The sequence below is a fragment of the Dromiciops gliroides genome, chromosome 4 (genome assembly GCF_019393635.1).
Source record: "Dromiciops gliroides isolate mDroGli1 chromosome 4, mDroGli1.pri, whole genome shotgun sequence".
In the NCBI taxonomy this organism is placed as follows: domain Eukaryota; kingdom Metazoa; phylum Chordata; class Mammalia; order Microbiotheria; family Microbiotheriidae; genus Dromiciops; species Dromiciops gliroides.
The window spans coordinates 442,714,569-442,730,159 of record NC_057864.1 but is presented as its reverse complement, the minus strand read 5'-3'; the positions used below and the strand labels follow the sequence as shown (position 1 = coordinate 442,730,159).

At 39.3% G+C, this 15,591-nt stretch overlaps 1 protein-coding gene across 1 annotated transcript in view; it reads left to right on the top strand.

The window, feature by feature from the left end:
• DENND2C (DENN domain containing 2C) overlaps positions 1-14,263 on the top strand; it is a 40,698-nt gene extending 26,435 nt beyond the window's left edge. Inside the window, exons 13-19 of the mRNA XM_044004200.1 lie at positions 4,089-4,237; positions 4,957-5,134; positions 5,497-5,538; positions 6,238-6,343; positions 8,958-9,197; positions 11,334-11,420; positions 12,633-14,263. Of these exons, the coding sequence (XP_043860135.1) occupies positions 4,089-4,237; positions 4,957-5,134; positions 5,497-5,538; positions 6,238-6,343; positions 8,958-9,197; positions 11,334-11,420; positions 12,633-12,664 (834 nt within the window). The 3' untranslated portion in view covers positions 12,665-14,263. The remainder of the gene's footprint in view (positions 1-4,088; positions 4,238-4,956; positions 5,135-5,496; positions 5,539-6,237; positions 6,344-8,957; positions 9,198-11,333; positions 11,421-12,632) is intronic.
• Positions 14,264-15,591: the final 1,328 nt, after the last annotated feature.

The window sequence follows — 15,591 nt, the reverse complement described above, 5'->3', positions numbered from 1 at the left end:
TTGTAGTAGCTGACTTGAAGATGGCCAAGTTTTTTGTTTGTTTGTTTGTTTTTAATGAGAATTATGCTAGAGGCCTAGCTTAGTGAGGTGGTCCCTCTTCCTGAAGTGGTAGTACTCTACTGTAGTTTTTGTGGAACTTGGAAATCTAAGCTGGAACTACTGTGTCCATTGGGAAATGAATGTCCAATTGAAGGCTTTCTGTACTGGAAGAATGCATCCTATCTGCACTGAATGATATAGAAAGAGCTCTGACTGATTGGAAGCCATAGAAGTTCTGTATTCTAAGTGACCAATAGGAGCACATGACAAACCAGTCTTTTTTACCCATCCTAAAGCCTGTGGGAGAGCCTTGTGGAACTCAAAAAAGCTTGACTTAAAATTGTGAGAAATTTATGAGAGAGAATCGCCTGTGGGATGGTATTTGATCTTTGTTCAAAGGCTTTAGTTTTTGCCTTATCTTAAATTTTCAAACATAAAACAAAGTGACAGAAGATTATGCTGATAAAATAACAAAAACCTATTATTTATTTTTACTTTTCCTTGATCTTTAGAGAAAGAGTCATTCAAACCTTTAAGACAATAGTAAAAATAATGCAGAAATTAAATTATATAGAAATTCTATAGAATAAATTATAAAAATTTAGTATGAATTATAAAAATAATATAGACATAATTATCTTTAGAAAAAAGAAATAGAATGAGTTCTGCTATGAACATGTTGAGTTTAAGATACCTTTAAACATTCAATTTGAGATATTTACTAGGCAGCTAGAGATATGAGACTACAAGTCAGGAGAGAGGTTAGAAGTGGATAAATAGATCTGAGAAGTGGTAGAGGGTAGAAAAAAAAAGTATTGTGTAGCACCTAGCATATGCTAGGTTCTTCACAAGTATTATCTTATGTGATCCTCACAATAACCTTGTGAGGTAGGTGCTATTATGAACCCCATTTTAGGTTGGGGAAACTGAGGCAAACAGAGGTTAAGTGACTTGCTCAGGGTCACACAGCTAGTAAGTGTCTGAGGTCACATTTGAACTTAAGTCTTCCCAACTCCAGGCCCAGCACTCCATCCATTGGGCCACCTAGTTGTATCCTATGAATAGAGAGTCATCTGAATAGAAATGAGATGATTATTGAATCTATGGTAGCTGATTACCAAGTGGTATAGTATGGAAGGAGAAGAGAAGACAGCCCAGGAGAGAGCAGCTGGGGTAAATCCTCATAATTTTTTGCCGGTAGGCAGAATTATTTCTAAATGTAGCAAGTCATAGATGTTCTCTCTCCCTGTTCTAACAAAGTATAGACAATATAGGTTCTTCCCACAGCCTACTGAACAAATTCAGTTCAATAAATTTGTATTAAGCACCCACTCTGTACAAGGCACTGGTAGGTGAGAGGAATGTGAAGACAAAAGCAGAAATAGACCTTGTCATTAAAGAGCTCGCATTCCACTGAGGAATAAAAAAATTCAAACATAAATGTACAATAATTTGAGGAGAATTAAAAACTAGAAGATATTTCTTTATTAATCGTGGGGCAGGAGGTGGGGGGTTGGGGTGGGGAGGGAAGAAGTATTTATAAAGTTCCTACTATGTGCCAGGCACTGTGCTAAGCATTTTTTACAAATATTATCTCATTTCACCCTTACAACAACTCCGAGAAGTAGGTGCTGTTATTTCCCCCATTTTGCAGATGAACAAACTGAGGCAAAAAGCAGTTAAGTGACTTGCCCAGCACCATACAACGACTAAGTGTCTGAGGCCAGATTTTAATTAAGGTCGTCTTTACTTCAAGCCCAGTGCTCTTTGTACTATGGCGCCACCTAGTGGTTTCCATGTAAAATAGCACAACGTTAAGTATTAAAGGAAGCTAAAGATGTGGGAATGAGGAGACTTGATTCTAGGCTTGGGGCACGGCTTAAGCAAAGCCATGGAAGCCAGAGATGGAAGCCAGTGTTGGCCAGTTTAGCTGGGATGTAGATTCCATGTGGGGAAGCAATGTGAAATAAGTCAGGAAAGATAAGTTAGAGTCAGATCATGAAGGGCTTTAAATGCCAAGTGAAGAAGTTTTGATTTTATCTCAAAGAGTGCTGAAGATTTCTGAACAGGCAAGTGACCTGATCTTGACAGATGTAGAAGATGGGTTGGAGAGAGTAGAAGCTCAAAGAAGAACGAACAATTAAATAGTAATTAGAAAATTCCAGATGTATGCAAAAGATATTGCAGCAGTGGAATGCAGAAAATGTGACAAATGATAAAATATGAGGGAGAGAGAAGAGACAAGGATGGTTCCAAGGCTGACACTTAGAAGGATGGTGGTGTCTTCAAGAGGAACGGGGACCTCTGAAGGAATACTGGGTTTGTGGGGAAAATAGAATAATAATGATAAGCTATCAAAGGAAAAGGTTGTACCTGCGTATTTCAAGAGACTTCCTAGCACCTCGAAAGAAATATTTAATGTGAAAACATTTTAAAATCAATTAACACCTAAGCAATAACCATCCAAACACATACTTTTAGAAGTGTAAGTGTAAAATGCAATAACAGATTTGGAAAATATTCTCACAAAAACACATCTGATATTAATGAAACACAGAGTCCTTCATCCAAAGGAAGCTATAATGGGCAGCTGGATGGCGCAGTGGATAGAGCACTGGCACTGGAGTCAGGAATAACTGAGTTCAAATCTGGCCTCAGACACTTAACACTTACTAGCTGTGTGACCCTGGGCAAGTCACTTAACCCCAATTGCCTCATCCAAAAAACAAAAACAAAAACAAAAACAAAAACCAAAGGAAGCTATAGAAAGATTAACAATTTTTTTTTTAAAGGAGGAGGATGGATAGATTTTCTCAGAGCACATAATAAATGGGTTAGGGGGCAGCTAGGTGGTGAATTGGATAAAGCACCAGTCCTGGATTCAGGAGGACCTGAGTTCAAATCCGGCCTCAGACACTTGATACTTACTAGCTGTGTGACCCTGGGCAAGTCACTTAACCCTCATGGCCCCACAAAAACAAAAGAAAACAAAATAAACGGGTTAAAAACTGACAGAAATACTTCTGGAGCAGATATCACTTTACCAAACTAGAGAGTAAAGGCTGACAATTGGTACATACCATTGAATTTGTGAAGTGTAACCAAGAGATTTACCACCAAATAGAGTTGATTAAATTGATAAAATCCAGATGTGGAATCAAAAGTCCCTCTATAGACAACAGCTACATGAACACAATTAAAATATGTCAACAATGAGCGGAACAAATAGCTATGATCATGCATATTTTAAAAATGAAAATGGAGAGGTTTATGTTGGCAGTTCAGGCTCAGGTTATCACCAGCAGAAATTAGAAAAATGTTATCTTTAAGGAGCCCTGACTTACTCATCAATGTATATTTTGCAAGTAAATGGTAAAAATAATGTAGCACATCATTACAGGTTGCAAAACCTTACCACCTGCCAAATGCCTAATAACATGATCTGATGGCTATAATTATAAGTTCATCATCTTTCATAAAATAACATGGCAAATCCCTATGCTCCAAATGTAGACCTTAAAATAACCTTGAGGATTCAGAAAAAACACTCTACTGGAACCAGAGCATCGTTATATACAAACTTGAAGACAGTGAATTCAGTGCAGTAATGGAGCTGGAAATCATATCACAGGTGGTTGAGAAGATAAGTGAGAAAGTGGAGACAAAAAATGTAGATGGTCTTTTCCAAGAGATTGGCTTTCGTAAAGGAGGGGAAATATATAGGATGTTGCTTCAAGAGGCTAAATGCTTTGGCTGATCTCTGACATAGCATAATTCTAGACCCAAGAAAGCAGCAGCACTCTTCCATATTTCTATAGGTCTTTAAAATAATGTAATGATTTAGTATGGAAAATGAAAATTGGATAGAATCCTCCCAGTTGTCAGAAAGAAGAGATGGACTTAGAGCAGGAAGATAAAGTAATAGATTGTGGAGCGAAGGCAGGAAGCCTTGCAAGAGAAACTTATCTCTTGTATTATTAATAAATGTAGACATATTAAAATTAAAATGTTTTTGCATCATCTCTTCCAATATCTTCTTGTCTTCACAGTCAATTGAACTCTGCCGACCACTGGATTCTCGGCTTGAACACGTTGATTTTGAGTGTCTATTTAAATGTCTAAGCGTATGTCACCTCATCCGAGTCTGTGCCTCGCTCCTTTTGGAGCGAAGGGTTATATTTGTTGCCAACAATTTGAGGTAGGTAATTAATATAATGCTCAGTTTTATATTTCTTTTTTGCTTTATTCTTTTTCTTTAATTTGGGCATCTTGTTACAAGAAAATATGTAGGGGCAGCTAGGTGGTGCTGCAGTGGATAAAGCACCAGCCCTGGATTCAGGAGGACTTGAGTTCAAATCCGGCCTCAGACACTTGACACTTACTAGCTGTGTGACCCTGGGCAAGTCACTTAACCCCCATTGCCCCACAAAAAAATACAAAACAAAACACACACACAAAAAGAAAGTATGTATATACAGTTAGTCAAGCTAATTAAATTATTTGAGAACTAGGTGATCCAAAACACTGAATAAAACAGAAGTCATTTAGGGTTCGGCTTTGACAGGCTCTCTTTTTGCAGTAGACATGTTTTTCTAATCAGTTTTGTTTAGGTAACTTAAATTAGTTTGCATTCTCTGAGCATATAACTTTTTTACAGGTTTACTGATAGAGTCTATAACTTAAAACTAATTTTGAATTTAATTAATAATTAAAATGAAGAATTCCATTATAAGTTGAATTAATTTCAAAGATTGTTCAAATCTGTGTGTAATTCCATCTAATTCACAATTAAAAATGAGAAATCAGAGATGGATCTGTGAGAATAAGGAGTCGACTGTAACTTCTCTTTTTATGTAATACTTGTCTGGGCCTCTATGCATCTCTCTGTGTGACCCTGTTTACTTTCTCCTCTGCCAGCACTTTGTCTAAATGCGGCCATGCTGTGGTAGCCACACTCTATCCCTTCACCTGGCAACATACCTATATCCCAGTCTTGCCAGTCTCCATGATTGACATCGTGTGCTCACCCACCCCGTTTCTTATTGGTATCCTATCATGCTCCTTACCATTGCTCCAGGATCTGCCCATCGAAGAGGTAAGATGAAAAAATTGTTCGAAGTTCAACACATGTGAAAACTCTTAATATATTCCTCCCACAATTGAAAAAACATTATACTAATCTAAGAATATTGTAACATAGGCAAATAACACATTGTGTCGTATTTATTGTAGTGAGTCAAACTTGTTCTTGTGTTACATGAATAGGATGGTTTGATAAAAAGGAAACAGCCTCAAACCTAAGAAATACGACGGGTTGGCTTCTAAATAGGCCAGAACTTTGAGTCACTTTCATGAAAACTGTTCCCACTGTTTGTAAAAACCACAGCCCTCAACTTGATTCAGCAAATTTTATGTGAATGACTCCAGTTTAACCTGCCTGACGCCTTTCTCCAATAGGTGCTGATTGTTGATCTCTGTGCAGACAAGTTCTTGCAGGAGGTGAGTGACACAAGAGATTACACAATAATGTTTGGGGAGACAGCTTTCAATGGATCTTTTGCAGAAAACTAATTTTCTTAGAGGAACTGACTCAGACTTTGAGCTCTATATATTCGGTTTTATTTACGAGTAACCTTAAGAGTTATGGCCCTTCATACAAAGCTAGTTTAAGAAAAGGGATCTGCTTTGCAGGAATCTAACCCAAACAAGGAAGAAAACTTCAATGTAAATACCATATTCAAGAAGGGAGCTGCTCCTTGCATTGCCTTTCTCTAAGTCCAGATAAATTAATGTCTGTCTACTGAATAACACATAATTTGTGTCAGGTTTCTGACAGTGCATAAAACAAAGTCAGAGCATTAGTTAATAGTTCTGGCTCAATTTCAAAACCAATCAGCATTTGAGAGTTTAGCGTCATTCATTTGGAGAACATCTTTTTTCATCAGATCAACAGAGACCTGAGACTCATAGATGGAAGCTTATTTACAAAGTAAAAATTAAGTGATTTTACTGGGTGAGTTTTCTGATTGACGTTACTGGTTGTCATGTAATATTTTGTTTTTAAATATCCTTGGTTTAGGGGAAATAGTCTTCCATACAGGAAAGAATTTAAAAAACACTTTGCTTTTTCTTGGTCTCAATAGTGAGTGTTGGAGACAATTTATAAATCTATGAACAATCCTATTGTTGTCTGTTTAGGTTTCTGATGAAGATGAAATTCTACCACCAAAACTCCAGGCTGCTCTGGTGCAGATTTTGGAAGAAAGAAATGAAATTTTGGCTCAAGAGCAGAGTTCTCCACAAGGTACAAGAAAGTGTGTTGACTGAATCATATGATTCTATAACTTCCAAGTCAAATGGTGTTTAGTTAGTGCTTACTTAATTAAACCTTTGCACCCTATTCAACATGTCAAAGGAAACAAAAAGAAGACAGAGGCATGCCACTAAAGAAGTTATTGTCAAGTTGAAATGTAAAATGAAAGAAGTGTATAACATAAAACAACTGGAGAACAAAAAGAAGTAGCACAGAACCTAGTGCCAGATTGTGGGGTAGGCCTAAAGGGTTAAAGAAATTCAGGGAAGGAAAAGGTCAACGTGGACTGGTATAATCAAGGAAGACTTTTCCAGATCAGGCAAGGACTTGAACTTGTCTTTAAAATGTAGAATTTGGGTTAGGGAACAGTAGTGGGGAATGCGTCCTATTCATTCAATAATCAAGCAACCATTTATTAAACTACTATATGCTTGATATTGTGCTAGGTCCTGGGTATGCAAACAGAAAAGTGAGACGGTCCTAACTCTTAAGGGGCTTACATTCTAATAGGAAAATAGAACACATAAAGGATAGTAGTGGCCAGGAAAGAGGAATTTGGTGTAGGCAGTCAGAAAAATTGTGAAAGGAGACATCAAACAGGAGACTGTCCGAACCTTTCCAGTAATAATGGTAGTACTAATTTGATTGTTTCCTCTTACTGTCAAGGGCACTATCATTCTCCCAGTCACCTGGGCTAACTAAACCTAAGTGCATTCCTTGTCTTCTCACTCCTAACGTCCAAACCTCTGTTGATTCTACCTTTACAGGCTCTCTCATATGTGGCCTCTTTTCTCCTCTGACATTGCCACCACCCTTGTATAGGCCCTCATCACTGCATGCCTGAACTACTGTGATAGCTTATTGATTTATCTCCCTGCCTCAAGTCTCTCCCCACTTCACTCCATCTTCTACTCAGTTGTTAAATCGGATCTTCCTAAAGAGCAGGTTCAACCAAGTCACCCACTTAATAAAGCCCAAGGGCTCTGATAGTCAAAGGCCTTATAACCCAGCCCCTCCTATCCTTCCAGTCTTCCTACACCTTCCTCACCACCTCCCCCAATCCCCCAGTACATACATCAGAGTCTGGTGACACTGGCCTCCTTACCCTCCCTAGGGACAGTGTCTTCCTGGCCACTCCATTCCCCCAACTCTAGGCATTCTCACTGGTTGTTCCGCATGCCCAAAAAGCTTTCCTTCAGTGCCATCTCCTGGCTTCTCTTAAGTCCCAGCTAAAACCCCATCTTTTACAAGAAGCCTTTCCTGTTCCTTCTTGGGTTTTTTTGTTTGTTTGGGTTTTTTTAATAAGGCAATTGGGGTTAAGTGACTTGCCCAGGGTCACACAGCTGGTAAGTGTTAAGTGTCTGAGGCCGGATTTGAACTCCAGGGCCGGTGCTCTGTCCACTGCGCCACCTAGCTGCCCCTCCTGTTCCTTCTTAATGCTGTTGAGCCATCACTCTGAACTTTCCTCCAGTTTCTCATGTATGTGTGTATTATAAATGTATTATACACATATATGTATATATTTTTATTCATACAAGATTGTTTGCATGTTTTCTCCCCTGTTAAACTGTGAGCTCCTTAAGAACAGTGACTGTATTTTTGCCTCTATTTGTATCTCCAGCATTTAGCTTTGTGCCTGACACATGGCAGGCACTTAATAAATGCTTGTTTATTGACTGAGGCAGGGTAAGGTATGGTGTTCTGGCAGATTGGTGGATGGAATGATAAATGGTCTAAGGCCAGCTAGGTATGATGAGATTAGGTGAGTTTTTACTTGATATCCACTAATAAAGACAGCTCAGCTCCAGAGTGGAGTCCCCAAATTGGATGGATAAACTGGGAAGGCATGCAAGTCCAGGTGATAATCTCCTGGGTGAAAAACCAATGTGGAATATACAAAAAGGATTAAGACTTAGCTCCAGCCCTCAGTGCGTTTATAATCTAGTGGATAATTTTTTTAAATTTTACCATAATGGATGTTAGTTAAGGACAGAGGGTTCATGACAATTATATTGACCTTTTAACATTTAACCCTTTGAGAATAATGGGAAAAGTAGGGCAGATAAGTTAGAGCCAGTTGATAGGATCTTCAATGCCAATTAAGTAGTTTGGGTATCATATGATAGGTAATTAGGAAACCATTATAATAGCAAGTTCATCTAGCATTTTCAAATGATTCACAAAGTGTTTTCTTTACAGACAACTATAAGTAGAGGCCAGGAAGAGGACTAGGTGAGAAGACAATGAGGAGAGTTTCAAGAATGAGATGATCACCATAAAAAGCTCCCTGCATGTGGCTAGGAGTCATTGATGACTTCTGAGAGAGTAGTTTCAGGAGAGGTAGTTTGCAAGATTCCACAACAAAGTTGTTGGGAGATAAATTAAAGCAGTGGGTACAAACCACTTGTTGAAGGAATCTGACTTCTATCTCTTCTCGATTTAGTACAGGGAAATCAGAACTTATACAGCTTTGCTCCCAGTTCTAATAATTACTTTTTTTCAGGACGAAACTGCCTACCCCTGACAAAGGCCTGTTTCTGTATCCAAATAGCACAAAAAAACAAAACAAAAAAACCAACCCAAATCCTTGTTTTATATCTTGCAGTAGATGTGACGCTCAACACCCTAGTATCTGAAGCTTTTGTCAGGTTCTTTGTGGAGCTGGTAGGACATTATTCTTTGAACATGACTGTGACAGAACGTGGAGAACGTGTATTCCAGAGGGAGCCTTTCCGAAAGTCTCATACATCTCGGAGCGTGCGTCACTTCCTGGATCTGTTCATGGAGACACAAATGTTTGCGGGCTTCATCCAGGACAGGGAACTTCGTAAGAGTGGGGTGAAAGGTCAGTCTCTACAAGTAAAGTCCCTTTCTTAGTCCATTTGAAGTACTTGATAAGCTTGAAAAATACTTGGAAAAATCTGTGATTTTATTAATATGGATCCCCCCTTTCCTCCACTAAAGTTTTACTCCAGTGTCTTATTGTGGCATAAAGGTGACCTTGGGATTTTGAAGGCTATGACAAGGGAGCACAAGCTGTCCAGTCAGCTACCTTAAAAGGTTTTGGATACAGGCATAGCAAAATACTGTACGTAGCTTGTGAGATTTAGTCTAGCTGAGTTTGGAGAGGCTCATTGTTCTTATTCAGCCGTGTTAGACTCTGTGACCCCATTTGGGGTTTTCTTTGGCAATGTGATGTTTAAAATCTAAATGTGTGTCACCTTAAATTGGAAGCTTTAGCACCAGTCTTTGGGCATTAAACATTTATTAAAGCATACCAGGTATTAGAGGAAAAAGAAAAGGCCTATCTAGCCTAAAGTTCCAGCCTGATCTGGTTCTTCCTCAAGTCCTCCATCTCGAGCCTGCTTCAACCATGAACTCTTCTCAAACTGAGTCTGGAAGCTTTTTATAGGTCTGGAGCAGAGGCGGTCCTCACACACTGCTTCAAGCTGATTGGCAGGCAGCATCCAAATCCATTGGTTCACTGGACTTGAAGGTGGTCTCGAATTGAATTCAAAGTCCTTAGCTTCTGAGAACAATCCCTCCTTAAGGGCCAGCCAGGTGTGGTTACAATCTAATTAACTTGAAGTAGGCTAATCAGCAAAGTCAATCACTCTCACTCAATTCAATCAGTTTAGATTAATTTCCAGGTGAGCCTTTGAGTATCTGCCGAATCCCATCATTTTCTCACAGCAAAGATACTGGAGTGATTTGCCATTTCCTTCTCCAGCTCATTTTATAGATGAGGAAACTGAGGCAAACAGGGCTAAGTGACTTGCCCTTGTTAAGTCACGAGACAGCTAGTGTCTGAGGCCAGATTTTTAACTCAGGAAAACTTCTCCTAACTCCAGGCCCTGCACTCTGTCCACTGCGCCACCTAGCTGATCCCACGGCTCATTACCTCTCCAATATTGGTTACCAGGTGATTCTTTTGGTCACAGCTCCTGAAGACCATTTATTAAGTGTGGAGGAGTTGTGATCTGTGTTGGTGAAAGGGAGATCTACACGGATGAAATCACCATTAAAAAAACATTACAGTAAGGGCATTCTTTCCACCAACAAACGCTTCCTGTCCTGTGTGATTTTTGTCCATGTTTTCCCCAAATCTTCTACAGACATATGTACTCAGCTAATGTCCTACTACACTGCCCCATCATAGAAGGGAATTGACTCAGGGTTTTGGAAGGGTAGGCCAGCTGACTCTAATCCCTAGCAGATCCTACTGAGAGGCTTTTATTGCAGCTAGCTCTAATCTAAGAACCAGTCTGATGAAGTAGAGAAAGGTTCATCACTAGAAAGCTGAGTAAACTTTTTGGCCCAGCTACTCATGAAGCATAAAAATCTCCCAACCAGAATAGTAGAGAAACCTATTAACCCAAAACTAAGGTTATATGGTATGAGATTTATTTGGTTTTGGGGGTGTAATGATTGGAATGACGCCACCTACTGGAGACTTGCTGTGGAGAGCTCCACCATGAGGAAAATGCCTCAGAGGCATTGTGGCTTTTCCTTGGCGTCAGGAAATGACGTTTGCTCATGGGTGCTGTCTATCAAGTCTACCAGCCAATCAACTGGAGGAGCCTCCTATGGTCTGGGAGGAGACAGGAAGGAGGAAAGGGAGCCTGTGCAGAGAGCGCGGGCCCTTTTGGCTTCCGGACTTGATGGTGGTGGCGGCAGAGGACTTCACAGGAGATTTGAGGAAAGATAGGAATGCCAGGCTGTTAGAATTCTGTTCTCAATCTTTTTCTTTCTATTTTCCAATAAACCCTTAAAAACCTAAACTCGTTTTATCAGTGATTTTTAGTCAGTTTTCCCCAAACTGGGGGAACACATTAGAATCCACATTTAGAATCTTAAATTACACAGGGGGAGGCCTGATTTTTCATTTTCTAGCTTGTCCAAAGAAAGGTAATTAAGTTCTCTTGCATTAATTTAGTGTTTGGATGTAAGTTGGTTTCAACAGTATGAATTTCCTTCATAGGCCTGTTTGAAGTCCGGGCCTTTCAGTACTTGGAAGCAATTCCAGAATCTGAACCCAGTGGGGTTAACAAGATTCTTCGAAGTCTTGGTGAGTTATGATGTTTGTATTAAGTGTAGATAAGAAAACCTTCATGATGACACAGTCCAAAGGTACCATAAAATATTAAGATGCATAAAATGTCTAAGTGCTAATAACCTAAAAAAGCCATGCTGATGACTGTGTCATCCTGTTGAGACAACACCCTAATTCCCAAGTCCTGCAGTAGAAAAAATGTCTAAGTAGTTGTGAATTTTTCGCTCCCAGGCCTCGATCAGTCAATCCCTTCCCAAGGTGGTTCTCTAGGGTCACCTACTTCAGAAAGCTAGTCTTGCTCTACCTTACAAACCAAAGAATTAACATCCCTGAGTACAGAAGGGACCTAGCACAGACTAGAAATTCTTGTTTCTAGAGGAATCCTAGCTTAGTCTCTAAATCTAAACAATTTTATTTTCAGATTCTTAGTTGCTTGTAGTCAATTCTTAATTATCTCTATCTGTCAAAGAGTGTACATGGAATTGATAAACCAAAAAACTAAATCACACCTTTCTCTCCCTAACCCCACCCCCCACCCCCTGCACAAAATAATTTTTATTTTGCTTTGGAATATGTACCTAGTTCTACTCTGAACTAATTAGACATACTTTAAGTCACAACTTTTTTAGTGTTCAGTTGCCTTTATTAACCAAGGTGGATTAGATAATTAAATAAAGTAGTTCTTGTAAAAAGTGCTTAGCACAGTGTCTGGAACATAGTAGGCACTATAAAGATGTTTGTTCCCTTCCCCCTTCCCTTCTAAAGTAGGGGTTGTTAAGCTTTTTTTTGTCTTGGATACCTTTAGCAATGTGGTGAAACCTATGGACCCCTTTTCAGAATGTTTTTAAATGAATAAATTACAAAGGAACACACATATATGTAAACACACACACACACACACACACACATATATATATATATATATATATATATATATATAACTTATTCACCCCCAAAAAGTTATCAAAGTATTTTGAAAAACAATTTCACTGACCTGGGTTAAGAATCTTTGAATTTACAAGAATCTCTCAGGTCTAAAATTCTGATTCTGTGCTTTAGCTGGGCAAATGTTAGAATTTGTGTTCTAAGAATACAGATCAACTGGCGGATTTACAGACAAGCTTACATCTGGATTTGGAAAAACTAAAAGTGAATAAAATATTAGCCTTATAATCTATAGTAGATAAAAATGAGTGATTTAAGAGTATGCTATGCTTCTCCTTTTAGGAAATAAAATGAAATTTCTGCAGAAGAAATGAAAACCTGAATTTCTATACCTGAAATGGAACAGGAAATGCTGTCCAGGTCCAGATGCCAGGATATACTGACTATGACTACAGAATCCTTGGAAAAGATGAAAAGATTCAAGGAAGCAGTCATTCTGAGGATTTTACCCAGATACTGGCTTAGGAATCACTGCAGAATTGTTGAGGGCAGTCTGAAATCAATGCTGTCTTCAGTTTATATCCATTTTTTTGGAAAGAAAACATTTCTGCTCCTTCATATTTAGGCTAATTCTCTGGTGCTTGGACTATAGGGAATTTGTTTTTCTCAAGAAAGACTTGTTAATGTTCAATTAAAATGAACACATTAGGTGAGCATGAGCCTCATGCTGAATTTTAGGGTGTTAAGTGGGAATAGTGGAAAAATGTCCTTAAAACTGAGTTCTATGGCAGCTTTAACACATTGGGATGATTGGCCCAAACTAAATGTTATCTTCATTTTTTTCCTGATGTTCTTTTTGTGGGATCCCACACAGGTGGATAAAGTCCTACTTTTCAACGCCTTTTCTTTTAGGATAGGCATCTTACAATCCATTTCTCCAGACATATCGGTATTTAGTCTATGAGATTATGGTTATTGGAGATGTTTCCTATCAAACGAAAATGAAACAGTGCCACTTTTAAGCCTCCAGGACAAGGGACTCTTTACCTAGCTGAATGACACAAAATTTGGGCTTCTCCTTAAACCTTGTGTTTTTTGCTATGGAAGAGCTGAACCTCATGAGAATGTAACCTCATTCTAGGGTTGTACCCCTTAGCTACCTGGACCCTTGGCACTCAAAGCAGTGCTAGTCTCTGGAAAGAGGGACTGATCAGTGCCATTTAGTAGCACTGTGTTTAATTTTCAGACTCTGGAATCTCCATCCAACGTGGATGCAATTAACCGGCACAAACATATCTGTTCAAACTTAACAAAATCTTACAGGCTGTTAGAATAAATTTTATTGCCATTCTCACAAGCAGTGAGCTTGTGTCAGTTGTTTTGTTTTTCTGGCAAATTAGGATCTGCCTTCACAGCCCAACCAGGTAGTTATACCTGTATAAATAAATCTGAAGCAGAAACCATTCAGTGGCTGACGCTGTGTAACATAATTCCTGTAATCTGGGCCTAGAGGAGAGAGCTAGCCCTATGTCTATTTTTAAATGTATAGTAAGCATCTTATCCCAACAGGGCCCTTGTTAGATTAAACATGTCTAGTTGTTCCCTTCTAGAATCCCTCCCCCCCCCATCTATTCCCAAAGGAATCTCTGATGGGAAAACCAAGTATTAATAAAATGGTGGGTGTGAGGGTGGGGGAAAGAAATAATCTAAGTTAAATGTAGCAGGCTGAATCCTGTTGGTCCCTCTGTGAGGAGACCCCCTGCCTCAGGGATGGGGTGCAACTTTATGCCCTATAAACTGAGGATGATTCCTTGGGCTGTTGTATTTTATTTTTGTAAAGTACTATGGATCGCGGGTACGTCTGTGACAGCAGAATTGCTCAAGATTTGTATAAAAAGTTGTTTACAGATTTTATAATGTTTCAAAGAATAAAAACATTTAAAAAGCCATTTTTTTCCTTTGAATGGAATAAAAGTCACATGCTGTTGGAAAGTGGTTTTGTTGTTGTTTTTTTTTAATTTAAATATAAAGTACTTGTGCCATGGAATGTCCAAAGCCTTATTTCTAAGATCACAGCTTTTGGAGTGGAAAAAGCCTGAGAGTTCTTTTAATCTAATTTCTTTAATTGAGGCTTATACATACAGGTAGTAACAAAGACAAAGTCCAAAGCCAGGATCTCTTGCTTCAAGCTTAGAGTTCTTTCCACTATACCTGATACAGTCAGTCTCCTCCACTGAGCAAATTTCCTTACTCAAATACCATTTCCTACTGCACATAGGACCTCTGCCTTGTACTGACCTCAGCCCAGAACCACGCTCTACACAGCTGGCACAATGTTGAATGAATGAATACCCTTTCAAGCGTGGTATGATAGAAAGAGAACTGGATCTGAGGCACGAGGCCTGGCTATGGGTTTGACTTTTTTCTTTATAAACGGGGCAATAAGGGTTAAGGGACTCACAGCTAGTAAGTGTCAAGTGTCTGAGGCTGGATTTGAACTCGGGTCCTCCTGAATCCAGAGCTGGTGCTTTAACACTGCTGCCCCTATGGGTTTGACTTTTTCGGCTCTGCAACTTGACTGGAGGTCAGAGTAGTCGACCTATCAAAGAATGGTTGGATACAGTCTCTGTAGGAATTGCTAGATGCTATATTTGTAGAGTCCTGTTTGCAACACGGTTTTATATCTTCAGATGGAGTCAAGTTTTATTAGGTGGGGAAGTAGTAGGCAATTGTCTGGTTTTGTTAGTCTGCAGCAATTCAATCAAATTGGTAACAAGATTATTTTTTCCCCTTCAACATTACGTGCTTAACAGTAGAAGTCTCTCAATTCCAATGGACTGAAGAACTGATGAACGGAGTGCCGACTGAAGCATACTTTTTTCATTTATTTTTCTTACTTTTTTCTTTGCAACATAGCTAACATGGGAATGTTTGCCTGACTTCACATGTATAATTCATCTAGTACTGTTTACCTTCTCGATGGCTGGGGGAGGGACTAGGGGAGAGAGGAAATTGGGAACTCGAAATTTTACAAAATCAATGTTAAAACGATTGTTAGGGGGGCAGCTAGGTGGCGCAGTAGATAAGAACACCGACCCTGGAGTCAGGACCTGAGTTCAAATCCGCCTCAGACACTTGACCCGTACTAGTTGTGTGACCCTGGGCAAGCCACTTAACCCCAATTGCTTTACCAAACAAACAAAACAAAACAAAAACCCGATTATTAGGCGGTGTCTCTCCCTACCCCCGCCCCGCCCCGGTAGCTGTCTCCACGTGACAAGTGAGATTCAAGAAGGGCTTT